General features: G+C 47.7%; 1 protein-coding gene across 2 annotated transcripts in view; it reads left to right on the top strand.

The window, feature by feature from the left end:
* The first annotated feature begins 414 nt into the window (after positions 1-414).
* Positions 415-13,162, top strand: part of LRRC72 (leucine rich repeat containing 72) — a 98,379-nt gene continuing 85,631 nt past the window's right edge. For both annotated transcript variants that reach the window (XM_074984665.1, XM_074984666.1), the window contains exons 1-2: positions 415-716; positions 3,973-4,046. In XM_074984665.1, coding sequence (XP_074840766.1) covers positions 684-716; positions 3,973-4,046 — 107 coding nt within the window. In that variant the 5' untranslated portion in view covers positions 415-683. The remainder of the gene's footprint in view (positions 717-3,972; positions 4,047-13,162) is intronic.

Genomic DNA, 13,162 nt, shown 5'->3' with positions numbered 1-13,162 from the left:
GTACAGTACCACTTGTTGATGAATAAAGTATTCTGCATCCATTTGTGTTTGTTTGTTAATGTATAACCTGGTTTTTCGTTAGTGTGATGCACTGCTCCGTGCATCGCTCTCTCAGCCAGAATCTTTGAACACCCGGCAACACAGGGCTCCAGCGGCTGCTGGATTTGAAAGCGCCAAATGTGTCGTGCAGAAACGCTCAGGCATAGTTGCCCGACTGCCAGGAACACACACCCGCGAGCCCCAGCTGCTGCTTTTGCAGCTGCTCAAAGGATTTCCCGCCCTGGAGGGCTCATACCCGGGCCTGCTGCCGTTAACGGCACTGTTCCTCCTCCCGCCCCCGAACGCCTCGTGCTCCACGCAGGCGCAAGAGAGCTCAGAGGATGGGGACCCAAGCCCCGCCGAGGAAGGCAGCTCTTCAGTCCCGCTCCCTCTTTCCCGCCCACTCAGCCGCGGGCGGCCCCGGCCAGTGAGATTCTGACCTGCGCGCGCGCCTCCGCCGCCGGCCGCTCCCTTCCCCGCTCCAGGCCCCGGCCCTAGTCCCTCACACCCCCGTCCGCTTCCCGCCTCAGTCTCCGTCCTCCAGTCCCGCTTCTCCTTCCCTGACGCCGCCTGCCCCCCACCCCCCGGCTTTGAGGCCTGTTTGCTGTTTCTCCAGCCCAGTCGGTTAGGAACAGGAAGCTAAAATGGCGGCCAGTCGCAGCGGCAGCACCTGCCAGGTGAGCCCCGCCCACCTCCCGAGGCCGACCGCGCCCAGTCACCAGGCTCCCCTCCCCCCGCGGCTCTGCGTAACCCCAATGGCTGTGCAAGCGGCTCGCCCAGCGCTGTCTGGTCCGGGCTTAACACCCCTCCGCGGGCGCGACAAGAGGCCGACACAGCCGCTGCCGTTGCCCTTTCCTTGGGGTGGTGCCGAGCCCGCCAGATTCTCCCGGGGGTGAGACAGTGCCCCCCCCCGGCAACCCCACGTCTTCCCACCTTAGTGACACCGTGCCCCCCACCCCGGCAACCCCACACACCCTCCCACCGCAGTGAGACAGTGCCCCCCCCCCGGCAACCCCACACCCTCCCACTGCAGTGAGACAGTGCCCCCTACCCCGGCAACTGCACACATCATCCCACCACAGTGAGACAGTGCCCCCCCCCGGCAACCCCACACCCTCCCACTGCAGTGAGACAGTGCCCCCCCCCCGGCAACCCCACACCCTCCCACTGCAGTGAGACAGTGCCCCCCACCCCGGCAACTGCACACATCATCCCACCACAGTGAGACAGTGCCCCCCCCCCCCGGCCACCCCACACCCTCCCACTGCAGTGAGACAGTGCCCCTCCGGCAACCCCACACCCTCCCACTGCAGTGAGACAGTGCCCCCCCCCCCCCCCCCCGGCAACCCCACACCCTCCCACTGCAGTGAGACAGTGCCCCTCCGGCAACCCCACACCCTCCCACTGCAGTGAGACAGTGCCCATCCAGCAACCCCACACCCTCCCACTGCAGTGAGACAGTTTCCGTCCAGCAACCCCCACACTCTCCCACCACAGTGAGACAGTGCCCCCGGCAACTCCACACCCTCCCACCGCAGTGAGACAGTGCCTCTCCAGCAACCCCACACCCTCCCACCACAGTGAGACAGTGCCCCTCCGGCAACCCCACACCCTCCCACCGCAGTGAGACAGTGCCCCTCCGGCAACCGCCACAGCCTCCCACCCCAGTGAGACAGTGCCCCTCCAGCAACCCCCACACTCTCCCACTGCAGTGAGACAGTGCCCCTCTGGCAACCCCCACACCCTCCCACCACAGTGAGACACTGCCCCCCGGCAACCCCACACCCTCCCATTGCAGTGAGACAGTGCCCCCCACAGCAAATCCTCACATCCTCCCACCACAGTGAGACAGTGACCCCCACATCAACCCCTGCACCCTTCTACTGCAGTGAGAAAGTGCCCCTCTGGCGACCCCCACACCCTCCCACTGCAGTGAGACAGTGACCCCCCAGCAAGTCCTACACCCTCCCACTGCAGTGAAGTAGGGACCTCCACAGCAGTCCCCTCATATCTTCTTCCCCTCTTATGCCATTTTGTCACTAAAGGGAAAGAGGCCTTGATACCTACAGCAACTCCTCCATTCGTCACCATCATTACAGGGACATCTCTAAAATAAACAGCAACATGTCACCTGTCAGTTTCTTCCTAACCCCTTGAGGATGAAACGAACACACAACTAGTATAATGAATATTGGATTATGGTGGTCAGTATGATAAGCTAGCATATACATTAGCTTTTGTTAGTAAGGGAGAGTCAATGAGGAAATATTTGATGTGGAGAAGCAGTAAATCTGGGCCCTGTGCAAACACAGCTGGAACCCTCCTCAGCAAAACAATCAAGAAGTTATTGCAGCAGTAGGATCAGGATCTAGATTCATTGGGTTCTTGTTGAACACAAGGAAGGCTTGGTGGGAAGGAGGAGGCAGGGAAGACTACATGCATGAAACGTACGGAAGGTAATGTGGACAGAGGCTGATAAGTTGGGATTTAAGGAAAAGAAATTTTATTAAACCTTCTAGATATCAAAACTGTTCAGTGCCACATAGTTGACCTGATTTGCATTTTAAAAACATATCACCTTTTTGCTGATCAGAAAACATTTTTGTGAAATATATTTTTCATTGTCATTAAAATTTCTAGCTAGCTCTAATTATTCTACAAACTGCAAAATCCACCATCTCCAGAGAAGTGGGGATTGCCACATGTCAGTATGCACAAACTTTTTACGCTGGACCCCACTTTTCGTCCTTGCAACTATCTAACAGTCCCCTCACCAACCTGTCTAATGTAATCCAAACCGATGGAAATTTTGGTTATGCTTATATGAAAAAAATCCTTCTGGCATGTGTAAGAAAATAAGTATGTAGAATGTAGAAACTTTATGAATCAGCATATAAATGTGAATATACATACACAAAAACAGTAACATATTTCAACATTTTAATGAGTTGGAGGAACCTGAAACCCAACAGTCATTTGTACTGTGGTCCCCTTATGAAATTTCACATCCCCGAGGCAGCCCAGCCCCCACTTTGCTCACCCTACTGCATGTCAGTGTTCCCTGGCAATTTTGTATTTGTAAAATAAAGGTAACATCTATGTTTATTATGTACTATAGATAGATTTTAGTTTTTTAGATGTTTTGGACCACAGTAATCTCAAATATACTTTATTATGTACTATAAATAGATTTTTAGAAATTTTGTACTACACTAGCCTCAGACATCTTGTGTACATCACTGTATATAGGAAAAAACCTTTCTAATTCTCTCATTGTAAATCTATTAATTTTGGCAGAAAATCCCATATTCTCCTCTGTGTTTCAGTGATGTTTTAATAGCCAAGAGCCATAATGATGTTTCATGTTGCTAAGACTTCATTGCTTTTATAAAATATACCATAACAATTTACTGGTATACCATGAAACATTGCACTTAATGCATTTGTCAAAATAAATGGACAAGTTATATTTTGTGATTGAGCAGTTGTGTTTCTTTTAATCATGTTTAACCACTTAGGTTCCAACACTGCACACCTTTATGTGTGTACATAAATGCTCACTGTGTACAGTGAAGCTGCATATGTGTTTGCAGAAGCTGTAGTTTATTAAGCTTCAAGATTTAATCATTTACAAGGGTCAGCTGGTCATTAGCAAGTGGTTTTATTCAATCCCAATCCTGCCTTTAAGAATGCACTTGTGCAGTGATGTTTTCCTCAGATACCTAGCAATGTATCTATTTAAAGAAACAAATACAATAAGGATAAGAAAAACTGGAGAAAGAGTGCAGTGCCATAATTGTAGGTGTCTTATTTTTGCCACTTTAAAAACAGTAGCTTCAAGTTTCACTTCTCTTTACTTTAGACCCTTATTGTTATTGATTGTAAGACTTTTATTCGGAGGGATGAAGTCTGACAAATTAATTTTGTCATCAGGCAATAGAAAATCAGCTAAAAATATGTGGCTTTAAGAGAGATATGGATGTCTCGGTGTTGTACCTTGCTGGACAGTAAGTACAATTTATATTTCTAGTACAGAGGGATTTTGTATTTATAGATCCAGATGCACCATTTATGTGATTTTTGTCATGCTGTGTATGTCAGATATTTTGTGTATATCATTTATATATGACACACACAATAAGTCATACTTATGCAATAGATGGTGGACTAGGTATAAAAATAGAAATCATGAAATTTTGCTGACCTACGTAGACCAACTAAATTCACAGCTAATTAGTTAAGTGTCTCGGCGGTCAGTGTAGATCTAGCTCTAGCACTCCAGCAGAGCTTGAAGGTATGCAGGTTTATAGAGCTTTGCATGACCTTGCAGCACAAAAAGGAGAGAAATCAAGCTCCATATGCTGCGTCTTGCTTGTTTGATTGGCTTGTAAAGTTGTGTGGGAGAAGAAGCAAGAGGGCAAGCACAAGGTGAGAGTACAGGAACATCATTGGCCAAGAACTGCTAAATATCTGACCTCACTGAAGTACTCTCCTGTTACTACTAGGCCGCAGCGAAAGTAGCTGGAAACTTCTTTGAAGCTACGTGCATATCTGTCTCTATGTTGTCTATCCCTCGCTTCTTGCAATGGCCCTGGATTTCCCAGGTGTGAGAGCAATTCACTGCTATCTAGAGATAGCATAGCTTTAGTGACTTCTTGTACTTAGAGTGACCATATTTCTCTATGCTAAATAGGGGACACTTGGTAAAATTACTCGCATTCAAACAAGTTCAATGGCAATCGATCAGAATTGTGTAGTACAAACATTCAAATTAACACCAAATCAACTGAGCCCCCATTAAAAAGAAATACAGAGTTGGATTTGTTAAATTTACCTTCTTATCTTTAAAACTTTAGATTTCACAGGGAGGGATGAGACATATACTCTCCCCCTATTCAGAGAGGTAAAACACACACATTTCCATGTTGAATAGTAACAGAGAGGAAGCCGTGCTAGTCTATATACTATCAAAGCAAAAAGCAGTCAAGTAGCACTTTAAAGACTAGCAAAATAGTTTATTAGGTGAGCTTTCGTGGGACAGACCCACTTCTTCAGACCATAGCCAGACCAGAACAGACTCAATATTTAAGACACAGAGAACCAAAAACAGTAAGCAAGGAGGACAAATCAGAAAAAGATAATCAAGGTGAGCAAATCAGAGAGTGGAGGGGTGGGGGGGAAGGTCAAGAATTAGCTTGAGCCAAGTATGCAGACGAGCCCCTATAGTGACTCAGAAAGTTCCCATCACGATTTAAACCATGTTAAACATTATCACATGGTTTAAATCGTGATGGGAACTTTCTGAGTCACTACAGGGGCTTCTCTGCATACTTGGCTGAATCTAATTCTTGACCTTCCCCCCACTCCTCCACTCTCTGATTTGCTCACCTTGATTATCTTTTTCTGATTTGTCCTCCTTGCTTACTGTTTTTGGTTCTCTGTGCCTTAAATATTGAGTCTGTTCTGGTCTGGCTATGGTCTGAAGAAGTGGGTCTGTCCCACGAAAGCTCACCTAATAAACTATTTTGCTAGTCTTTAAAGTGCTACTTGACTGCTTTTTGTTTTGACATTCCCATATGTCTTTCTCATGCGAGGGCAAGGTGGTGGTTTGGGGTGACCAAACAACCCAACCCTCCATGCCAATGTAGTCCTCTGGAACTGACCCACTTTCCTGGAACCTGGTACCACATTTTCCAAAGGCAACATGTGCAGAAGGGCACACAGGGTCACCACTCACCATCAAGATTTCTGCTGTGGTTTACACCAGTATGTGGCCAGCAGTAGCCTTCAGCACTGCTGGAAGGAAAGGATGGGAACTATTTCCAACTGCAGGGTGGTGGGGTGGCTGAGGAGGAGGAGGATGGGAGGGGATGAGCTCGCCTATGTCTTTGCAAAGCTCATTGTTCCTTTCCCTGTCCCCTCCCTTGTACCCCATGTGACTGGAAGCAGCTTGTTCCTTCCTGTCTGCACAGTGTCAAAAGGCACCCAACACCTTCAGGCTGCTGCTGGCCACTGACATAACCAGGGCACCTCCTATCCCCTGGCTACATCACAGTCAGGAACGGATAAAACCCTCAGGATGCATTGTGCTCCAGAGCTTGGAGAACCTTTCCAGAGAACCTGGTCAGAGAAGTGGCTCAGCAGAGAAAAGTGCCTAGGACACAAGGCAGATCCGTGGCCCCTGGGGGGTAGAACCGAGGGTGGCAAGAGAGGTACAGAGGGTGCTAAGCCCCTGCCTGGGGGACTGCTGTGAAGCCTGCAAGTTTGGGTTGTGAACAGGCTAGAAATTACTTCTGTCCTCCACCCAGCCACTCCAGAGCTCAACTGATGTATAGAGGGGCTTCCCTGTGCAGGGCTTTGCACAGTTAGAGCTTAGTTCCTACTGAACATTTCCCTGAGCCAGAGGGTCTTGGGCTTTCCTGGGGTGCCATCCCATATAAAGGTAGGGGGGAAGAGAAGGGCCTGTTGGCCAGGCTGTTGGTGAGCTGAGTGCTCCAACCAGGGGGTGGTTCTCTGCACAGGACTGGGAAGGGGATATGCCCTGTGAGGTGGGGACGAAGATACAGAAGAGCTGCAGGTATGGGTGGGGTGAAGTGGCAAAACAGGGAGAGGACAGTGAGAGAGGGAGCATATAAAAGACCAAGGGGTGAGCAGCAGAGGTGACACGTAAGTGACTGGTGCCTTCCTGCACTTACTAGCTATGGCAGCTCACAGTGAGTACTGGCTGGAAATTGGTTGGGGGACAAGGCCCTAAGGGCCAAAAGCCTCATGGTGGTAGCTGCACTGACAGACCACCAAGTAGAGCGGCTGGTCCCCCGCATGCTGTGTCTTCCTCCCACCACCACTTCTGCACTTTTTGTTGGCCATTGGATCCCACACCCCCACTCACTGCTGGTGGCCAGATGGCTGGCAAGCAGGGGTCCAACCAGCAGCAGGAAAGAAAAAGCATGGACATTTTGCCCCTTTTAAAGAAAAATAACACATGCCAGAGGGATAAATACATGTCTTTTCCTTTAATAATGAGACATATGATAACCCTAGTTTTACTACCTACAGTTGTATGAAGTAGCTAGAAATTTCAGGGAAGGTGGGAAGGAAAGGGAGAGAGACCCCAGGAGGAGTGAAAGTGTAAAGACAGCAGCAACTTGATGGGAGAAGAATGAGAGTGTTAGGTGATGTGTTAACGTAGGGTGCAGAAAAGAAGAGATACTTGTAAGTTGTTTAGAGGCTCACTTTGAATTTCTGATTAAGGACTCATTCAGAAATTGTTATGCAACCTCTGCGTGCACCTAAGACTATTTGCACTGCACATATTTTATATACATAGCTATATTAGCATGATAATTTGGGGTCAGTTTTTAAGAGATGCTTATCTAAAGGTATGGATATGTACCTACTGGGATTTTCATTGATTACTCTAATTGCTTTCAGTGGGAGTTAGGCACAAGGGACCAGAGATCCTCAAGGGTATTTAGACCCATAACTCTCATTTATTTCACTGGAAATCAGGGGCCTAAATACCGTTGAGGATCTTGGCCTAGATGCTTTTTAAAAGTCTGCTCAGCACTTATCTGTAACTTTAGGTGCTTAAAGACATCTAAAAATCTTCCCTAACACATGAATTGCATCTAAAATACTCATTCCCTGAATTGCACATAAAAGCTGCGGTACTATTTGAAAAAAAATGTACGTTGGTTCTGAAAAATTATTAAAGTAAGTTAGAGAGAAGTTAACACATAGAAAGTAAACCAAAGATGTGAACAATTATGAAAATAGAATTAGTTTAAGTATAAAATAATGGAAAAAATCCTAGAAAATGCATCTATGATTCAATATGTGATATTATTTTTTATTATTTGATTAATAGCAGATGGTCATGCAATGATCAAATTTTACACATACATAAGGGAGCAGAGTTAAGTCTGCATGCAACCTTACCAGTTGTGTTTTCTGATTTAGGAGTGAAAAATGTGTAGTTACAATGTTCTTGCAAAAGCTTTTGCTCTGAAATATTAATATATGGAGATGTATCTATCTCATAGAACTGGAAGGGACCTTCAGAGGTCATTGACTCCAGGCGCCTGTCCTCACAGCAGGACCTAGCACCATCACTGACAGATATTTTTTTGAATCTATTTGCCCCAGATCCCTAAATGGCCCCCTCAAAGGCTGAGCTCACAACTCTAGGCTTAGCAGGCTAATACTCAAAGCACTGAGCTATCCCTCTCCCCCAGATCAGATGGCAGATATGGAAATAATCAGTATGCTCATCAAGGAATCATTTTTCTATTCCAGTGTATGCAGTCCTTGAACCTCAGCCAGTCTCTGTACCAGATGATATCCCTTTATTCTTGACTTGACACAATGTTCTGTTGGCTCAACTAAGAAGATGAAAAATTATTAAAATTTGTCAAACTAGAGATGAAATTATATTTTAAAACCAGTGCTATTAAGCGGATATGAAAAAATTTACTTTTGAACACTGAAAGCTAGAAAGGAATGCTGGCAGGTAAAAAGGATGAGTTTGTAAAAGACATGCAAAGGCTGGAAGGCATATGTAAAGGGACAGGCTCTTTTAAAATGTGAAAGGAATTAATCTCTACTTGGGGGCATTTAAATGCCTTAGTACCAGAAATAACAGAGCAAGATTGAAGATAGTTAAAATGAACATATTATTAGGAGGGAAGAAAGTAAATTAAAATGTAGTTTATAAAATTAAAAATAGTGCAGTAAGTGTTAAGACACAATAAAGAGAAACTTCATCTTGACGTTCTGCGCAGTAATTCAGGGTTTGATAAATACCACTATATAAAAATCATGTACTAGCCCTGTAAAAGAGTAGTGTAAATATGAAGACCCTGATCCAGTAAATACTTACATGCTTTAGTTCACTACTTTGAATAATCGACTTACTGATTATTCACAGTAATAAGCAAGTGACTAAGTATTTGCAAAATCAGGTCTATGGACTATGGACAGAGGACATAGCTCTGGGGCCTCTGTGACCATCATGAAGCAATAGTTTAAAGACCCTAACTGGGGCAGCCCTACAGCCCCTGTCACTGATTCACAGCTCAAGGGAATGAGGTAGGCTGACTTCAGGAGCTTTGCCACCAACAAAACTGCTACCACCATGTCTTTTACTCAAGTGACAAAGCTGTTGGCCCCAAGTAAGCCCTCAGCACCATCAAATTGATTGGCACCAGTCATATCGTCAGCACCAGCCACTTCACTGGTGCTGACCAAGTCTATGGCACTATCTATTAACACTTTGGGAAGTACACCCTTTCTTTAGCACTAAGTCATACAGTAGCATTGATATTGTGTTTTTCCCCTCCACAAGGGTTTAGATACCCTGAAGAGGAGTTGATATCTCACCTCTTTGAGTTTCAGCTCCTTGGACATGACCTCTTTCCATGTGCAGCCTCCTCTCCAGACTCTTGACACCCTTGACACTCCTTCCTTTCTCCGCCGAGGATGACACCTCCTTTTCCTAGGTATGAAGAGAAGAGGGCTTCATTGCTTTCTCTTCTCCTAGTCAGATCAGACCTGCTCATCCTCATGAACCACAGCCTATATTTTGTCCACAGTGGAGAAGCAGCCATATATTGCACTCAAAGTTCCCTCTAATTTTTTCAATCCATGGATGGAATGAACATTGTTATGTGTACCAACACGTGCAGATGTGCACCACCAAAATAAGCATGGGCCGCCAGCTGTGGGCAGCTGTGGATGCTCTGCTAATCAGCTGGATGGCACCTGAATCTCTCCTGGGTGGCTGCCCAAGTGCTCAGCATAAAGGGAACATTGGTTGCACTCTCTGCACGTAAGCTATATTGAAACCCTGGGCTATGTACAGAGTGCAGTACAGATACTCCCTCCAGGGAGGAAAGTTAGAGATCTTCATATCTCCCTTCTCCATCAGTATCTCACCCTCTGTCAGTTGAACACTGTAGTGAGTCAGTATGGCCTCCTGCTGACTCAGAGGCCGAGGAGGCTGCGCAGAGGCCCTGGTGGGCGGGCCTGGAGCCGGAACACCAGTGGCCCACCCCTCAGAGGGCGGGGCCCAGGGCTAGAAGGGCCAAGGGCAGGGCTCGGGACCCATTAAAGCCTGGGCCTCCGGGCAGGGAGGAGGCGCCTGCATGAGCTCCCCGGCGCCAAGGGCAGAGGGTCTGTTGCCACCCAGCTGGGCCAGAGGAGCAAGCCCCCAGCGGCCCTGAACAACCACGGATCCAGATGCCCCAGGGGGACTACCCGGACTTCCCAGACTTGCCAGGACCCTCACACCGGCGGAGAACCCCCGCCTTGGAGGAAGCCCCGGACGCGGCCAGACCGGCGAGGGTGAGCGACCACGAGGCCCCAGGAATGGCCTGCCCCAGAGTCCCGGTGGACCGCTGCAGCCCTCAGGCCCAGGATCGCCTCAGGCCCACCGTGCTGCCGCCACCACACTATCCCAATGACATTGACATGAGCGGCTGGCCGGAGCCCCCAAAGGTGGACAATTTGGAGAGGACCGACCCTGCGGGACCCCCTGACCAGACGGACTGGGACCTTCCCCCGGTGGAGGTAGAGGTAGGAAGTGGCCTGGGGAACGACGCTCCCGAACCCATGGCAGTGTGTTGCGGTGTGGATCCCCACTGCCGTGGTTGTGTGTGAGCAACCCCCAGGGCCCCGGGCCGGGTCGCAGTGGAGTGGGAGGGCCTGTGACCCCCTACCCCCTCCTTGACAGGGCCAGCCTGCGTTGGGCCTGTGCTCAAACCCTTGTGCTGTTGCCCCGCCCCAAACTGAGGGCTGGGCCTGTGCTCAAACCCGTATGCTGCTGCCCGCCCTGAACTGAGGGCTGGGCCTGTACTGTGTTGCAATTGTGAACTGTTGCCCTGCCCTGGACTGAGGGCTGGGTCTGGACTGTGTTACAACTGTGGACTGCTGCCCGCCCTGAGCTGAGGGCTGGGCCTGTACTGTATTACTATTGTGAACTGCTGCCCCACCCTAGACTGAGGGCTGGGCCTGTACTGTATTACTATTGTGAACTGCTGCCCCGCCCTGAACTGAGGGCTAGGCCAGTGTTATAACCCTCTTTCGTTGCTGCCCGCCCTAGGCCGAGGTCTGGGCGTCCCAGGACTCCTACAAACACCCATCCATGCCAAATGAGCAAGAACAGAGGGAGGCACAGGAAGAGAAGGCTCCACCAACATTACATATTTTCTCTTCCACACCCTACATCTGCTATTGACTTCAGACATTTTGAAGACTTACGTGTTATGTGCAGGATTGCAAACTCCCTGAACATTTCTTTGGAGGAAGTCAAGGTCCAGCACCATAAGCTGCTAGATAACCTCTACACATCTTCTTCCCCCAAGATCCCACTAGTGATCAATAAGTCTCCTCTCAATCCTGCAAATGTGCTTTAGCAGACCTTAGCATTCATTCCTCCTGCCTGCAAATGCACTGACAAAAATATGTTTTGGCAAAGTGGCGGGGGAGGGATTTCTATTCCTGCACCGCTTCCCAAAATCTTAGGTGGTCAAAGCAAGGCAAGAGAAAGGCTGTCAATTCCAATCTTGTTCCAGCCACCCAGACAGAGGTGTAAACACCTAGATTTATTTGGACACAGAGTATATTCATCAGCCATGATCCGGTTTAGAGTCTCAAACTACAGAGTTCTCATGGCTAAGTGTAATTATTTAAACTACTACATATTGAAGGAAATCTGTCGTGCCTAGTGAACGCCATGAAATAGCAATTACAGTCTCTAATATTGGTAGGACACCCCTGGTCCATACAATCCTACAAGTCTTATAAGACTCTGCAGCCACCACTGCCTGGTCCATCCCGACTGCTATTATCATGTGATGTGCAGCATAGAAGACTTACCTTTTGAGGGCTAGAAACTTTTCTCAGAGTACATGGATGATTGTCTGCATTCTCAGAGATTCTCAGTGCTCAGAGCATGTTTCTCAACAGTACTATAGAATCACAGAATACCAGAAATGGAAGGCACCTCACGATGTCATCGAGTCCAGTCCCCTCCTCTCACAGCAGGACTAAGCACCATCTATTTCATCCCTGTTAGATATTTATCTGAACTGTTCTTAAATATCTTCAGTGGTGGAGATTCTACAGTCACCTTAGGCAATGTATTCCAATGCTTAACCACCATGACAGGAAATTTTTCCTAATGTTCAACCTAACAGTCCCTTGCTGCAGTTTAAGCCCATTGTTTCTTGCCCTGTGACATTCAATGCCAAAGACAAAGGCGTCCTACTAAACACAGACAGCCCACTACTCAAGGAGTCGCTTTACAGGCACCCCATTGACACAACAATTATGAAGACGTGGTGGAGGCCTCAAGAAGCCTTCCCCACTCTTCCAGTTATCGCACTATTTTCAGTGTTCTAACAGTTTGGTAACTCCGCCATGAAGCCTCTAGGAGCTCCATGCCAGTCCCAAGCCTGGATGAAGGAGGAGGGTTGGTCAGATGTGCGTTGATGCGCTGACCATCAAACAACAATACAAATGACATCTGATATCAGTACAACTAAATGATAAAAGATGCTGGCTCAGACATCGCCCAGATAAACAAAGTCCATGATACCAATCGAGCCATCAGGGTTGGGTCAATAAATTGGCTATTGAAAGAAAATTACAACTAACACATATGTTATCCATTGGAACATGGAACGTCCGAACGCTGTGGGCAACTGGAAAATTAGAGCTGCTTTGGAAGGAGATGGAGAGATACTGATGCAATATACTTGGACTGGCAGAGATGTGTTGGACGGGATCAGGAGAGATATGTGGTTGCAAAGTCATTTGGTCAGGAAACAAAACAAAGCATGAATGAAGAGTTGGATTCCTTCTTAGCAAAACAGCTAGACCATTATTAGGATACAAACTGGTGAGTGCAAGAATGATGGTAGCAAGATTCAAAGCAAAACTGTTGGACATCTCAGTCATTCGGGTTTATGCACCCATGTTGGACAATACAGAGGAAGAGATTGGGCTATTCTATAAAGACTTGACAGAGATGGTGGAGGAGATATCAAAGAAAGATGTGTTGATCATTGGAGGATATTGGAATGCGAAGGTTGGAACAGATAAGGAAGGTTGGGAGAGAGTCATG

This window comes from Carettochelys insculpta, chromosome 2 (genome assembly GCF_033958435.1).
Source record: "Carettochelys insculpta isolate YL-2023 chromosome 2, ASM3395843v1, whole genome shotgun sequence".
Taxonomy (NCBI): domain Eukaryota; kingdom Metazoa; phylum Chordata; order Testudines; family Carettochelyidae; genus Carettochelys; species Carettochelys insculpta.
Note: the sequence above shows the minus strand (reverse complement) of the source record. Positions and strands in the feature narration are given on the sequence as shown.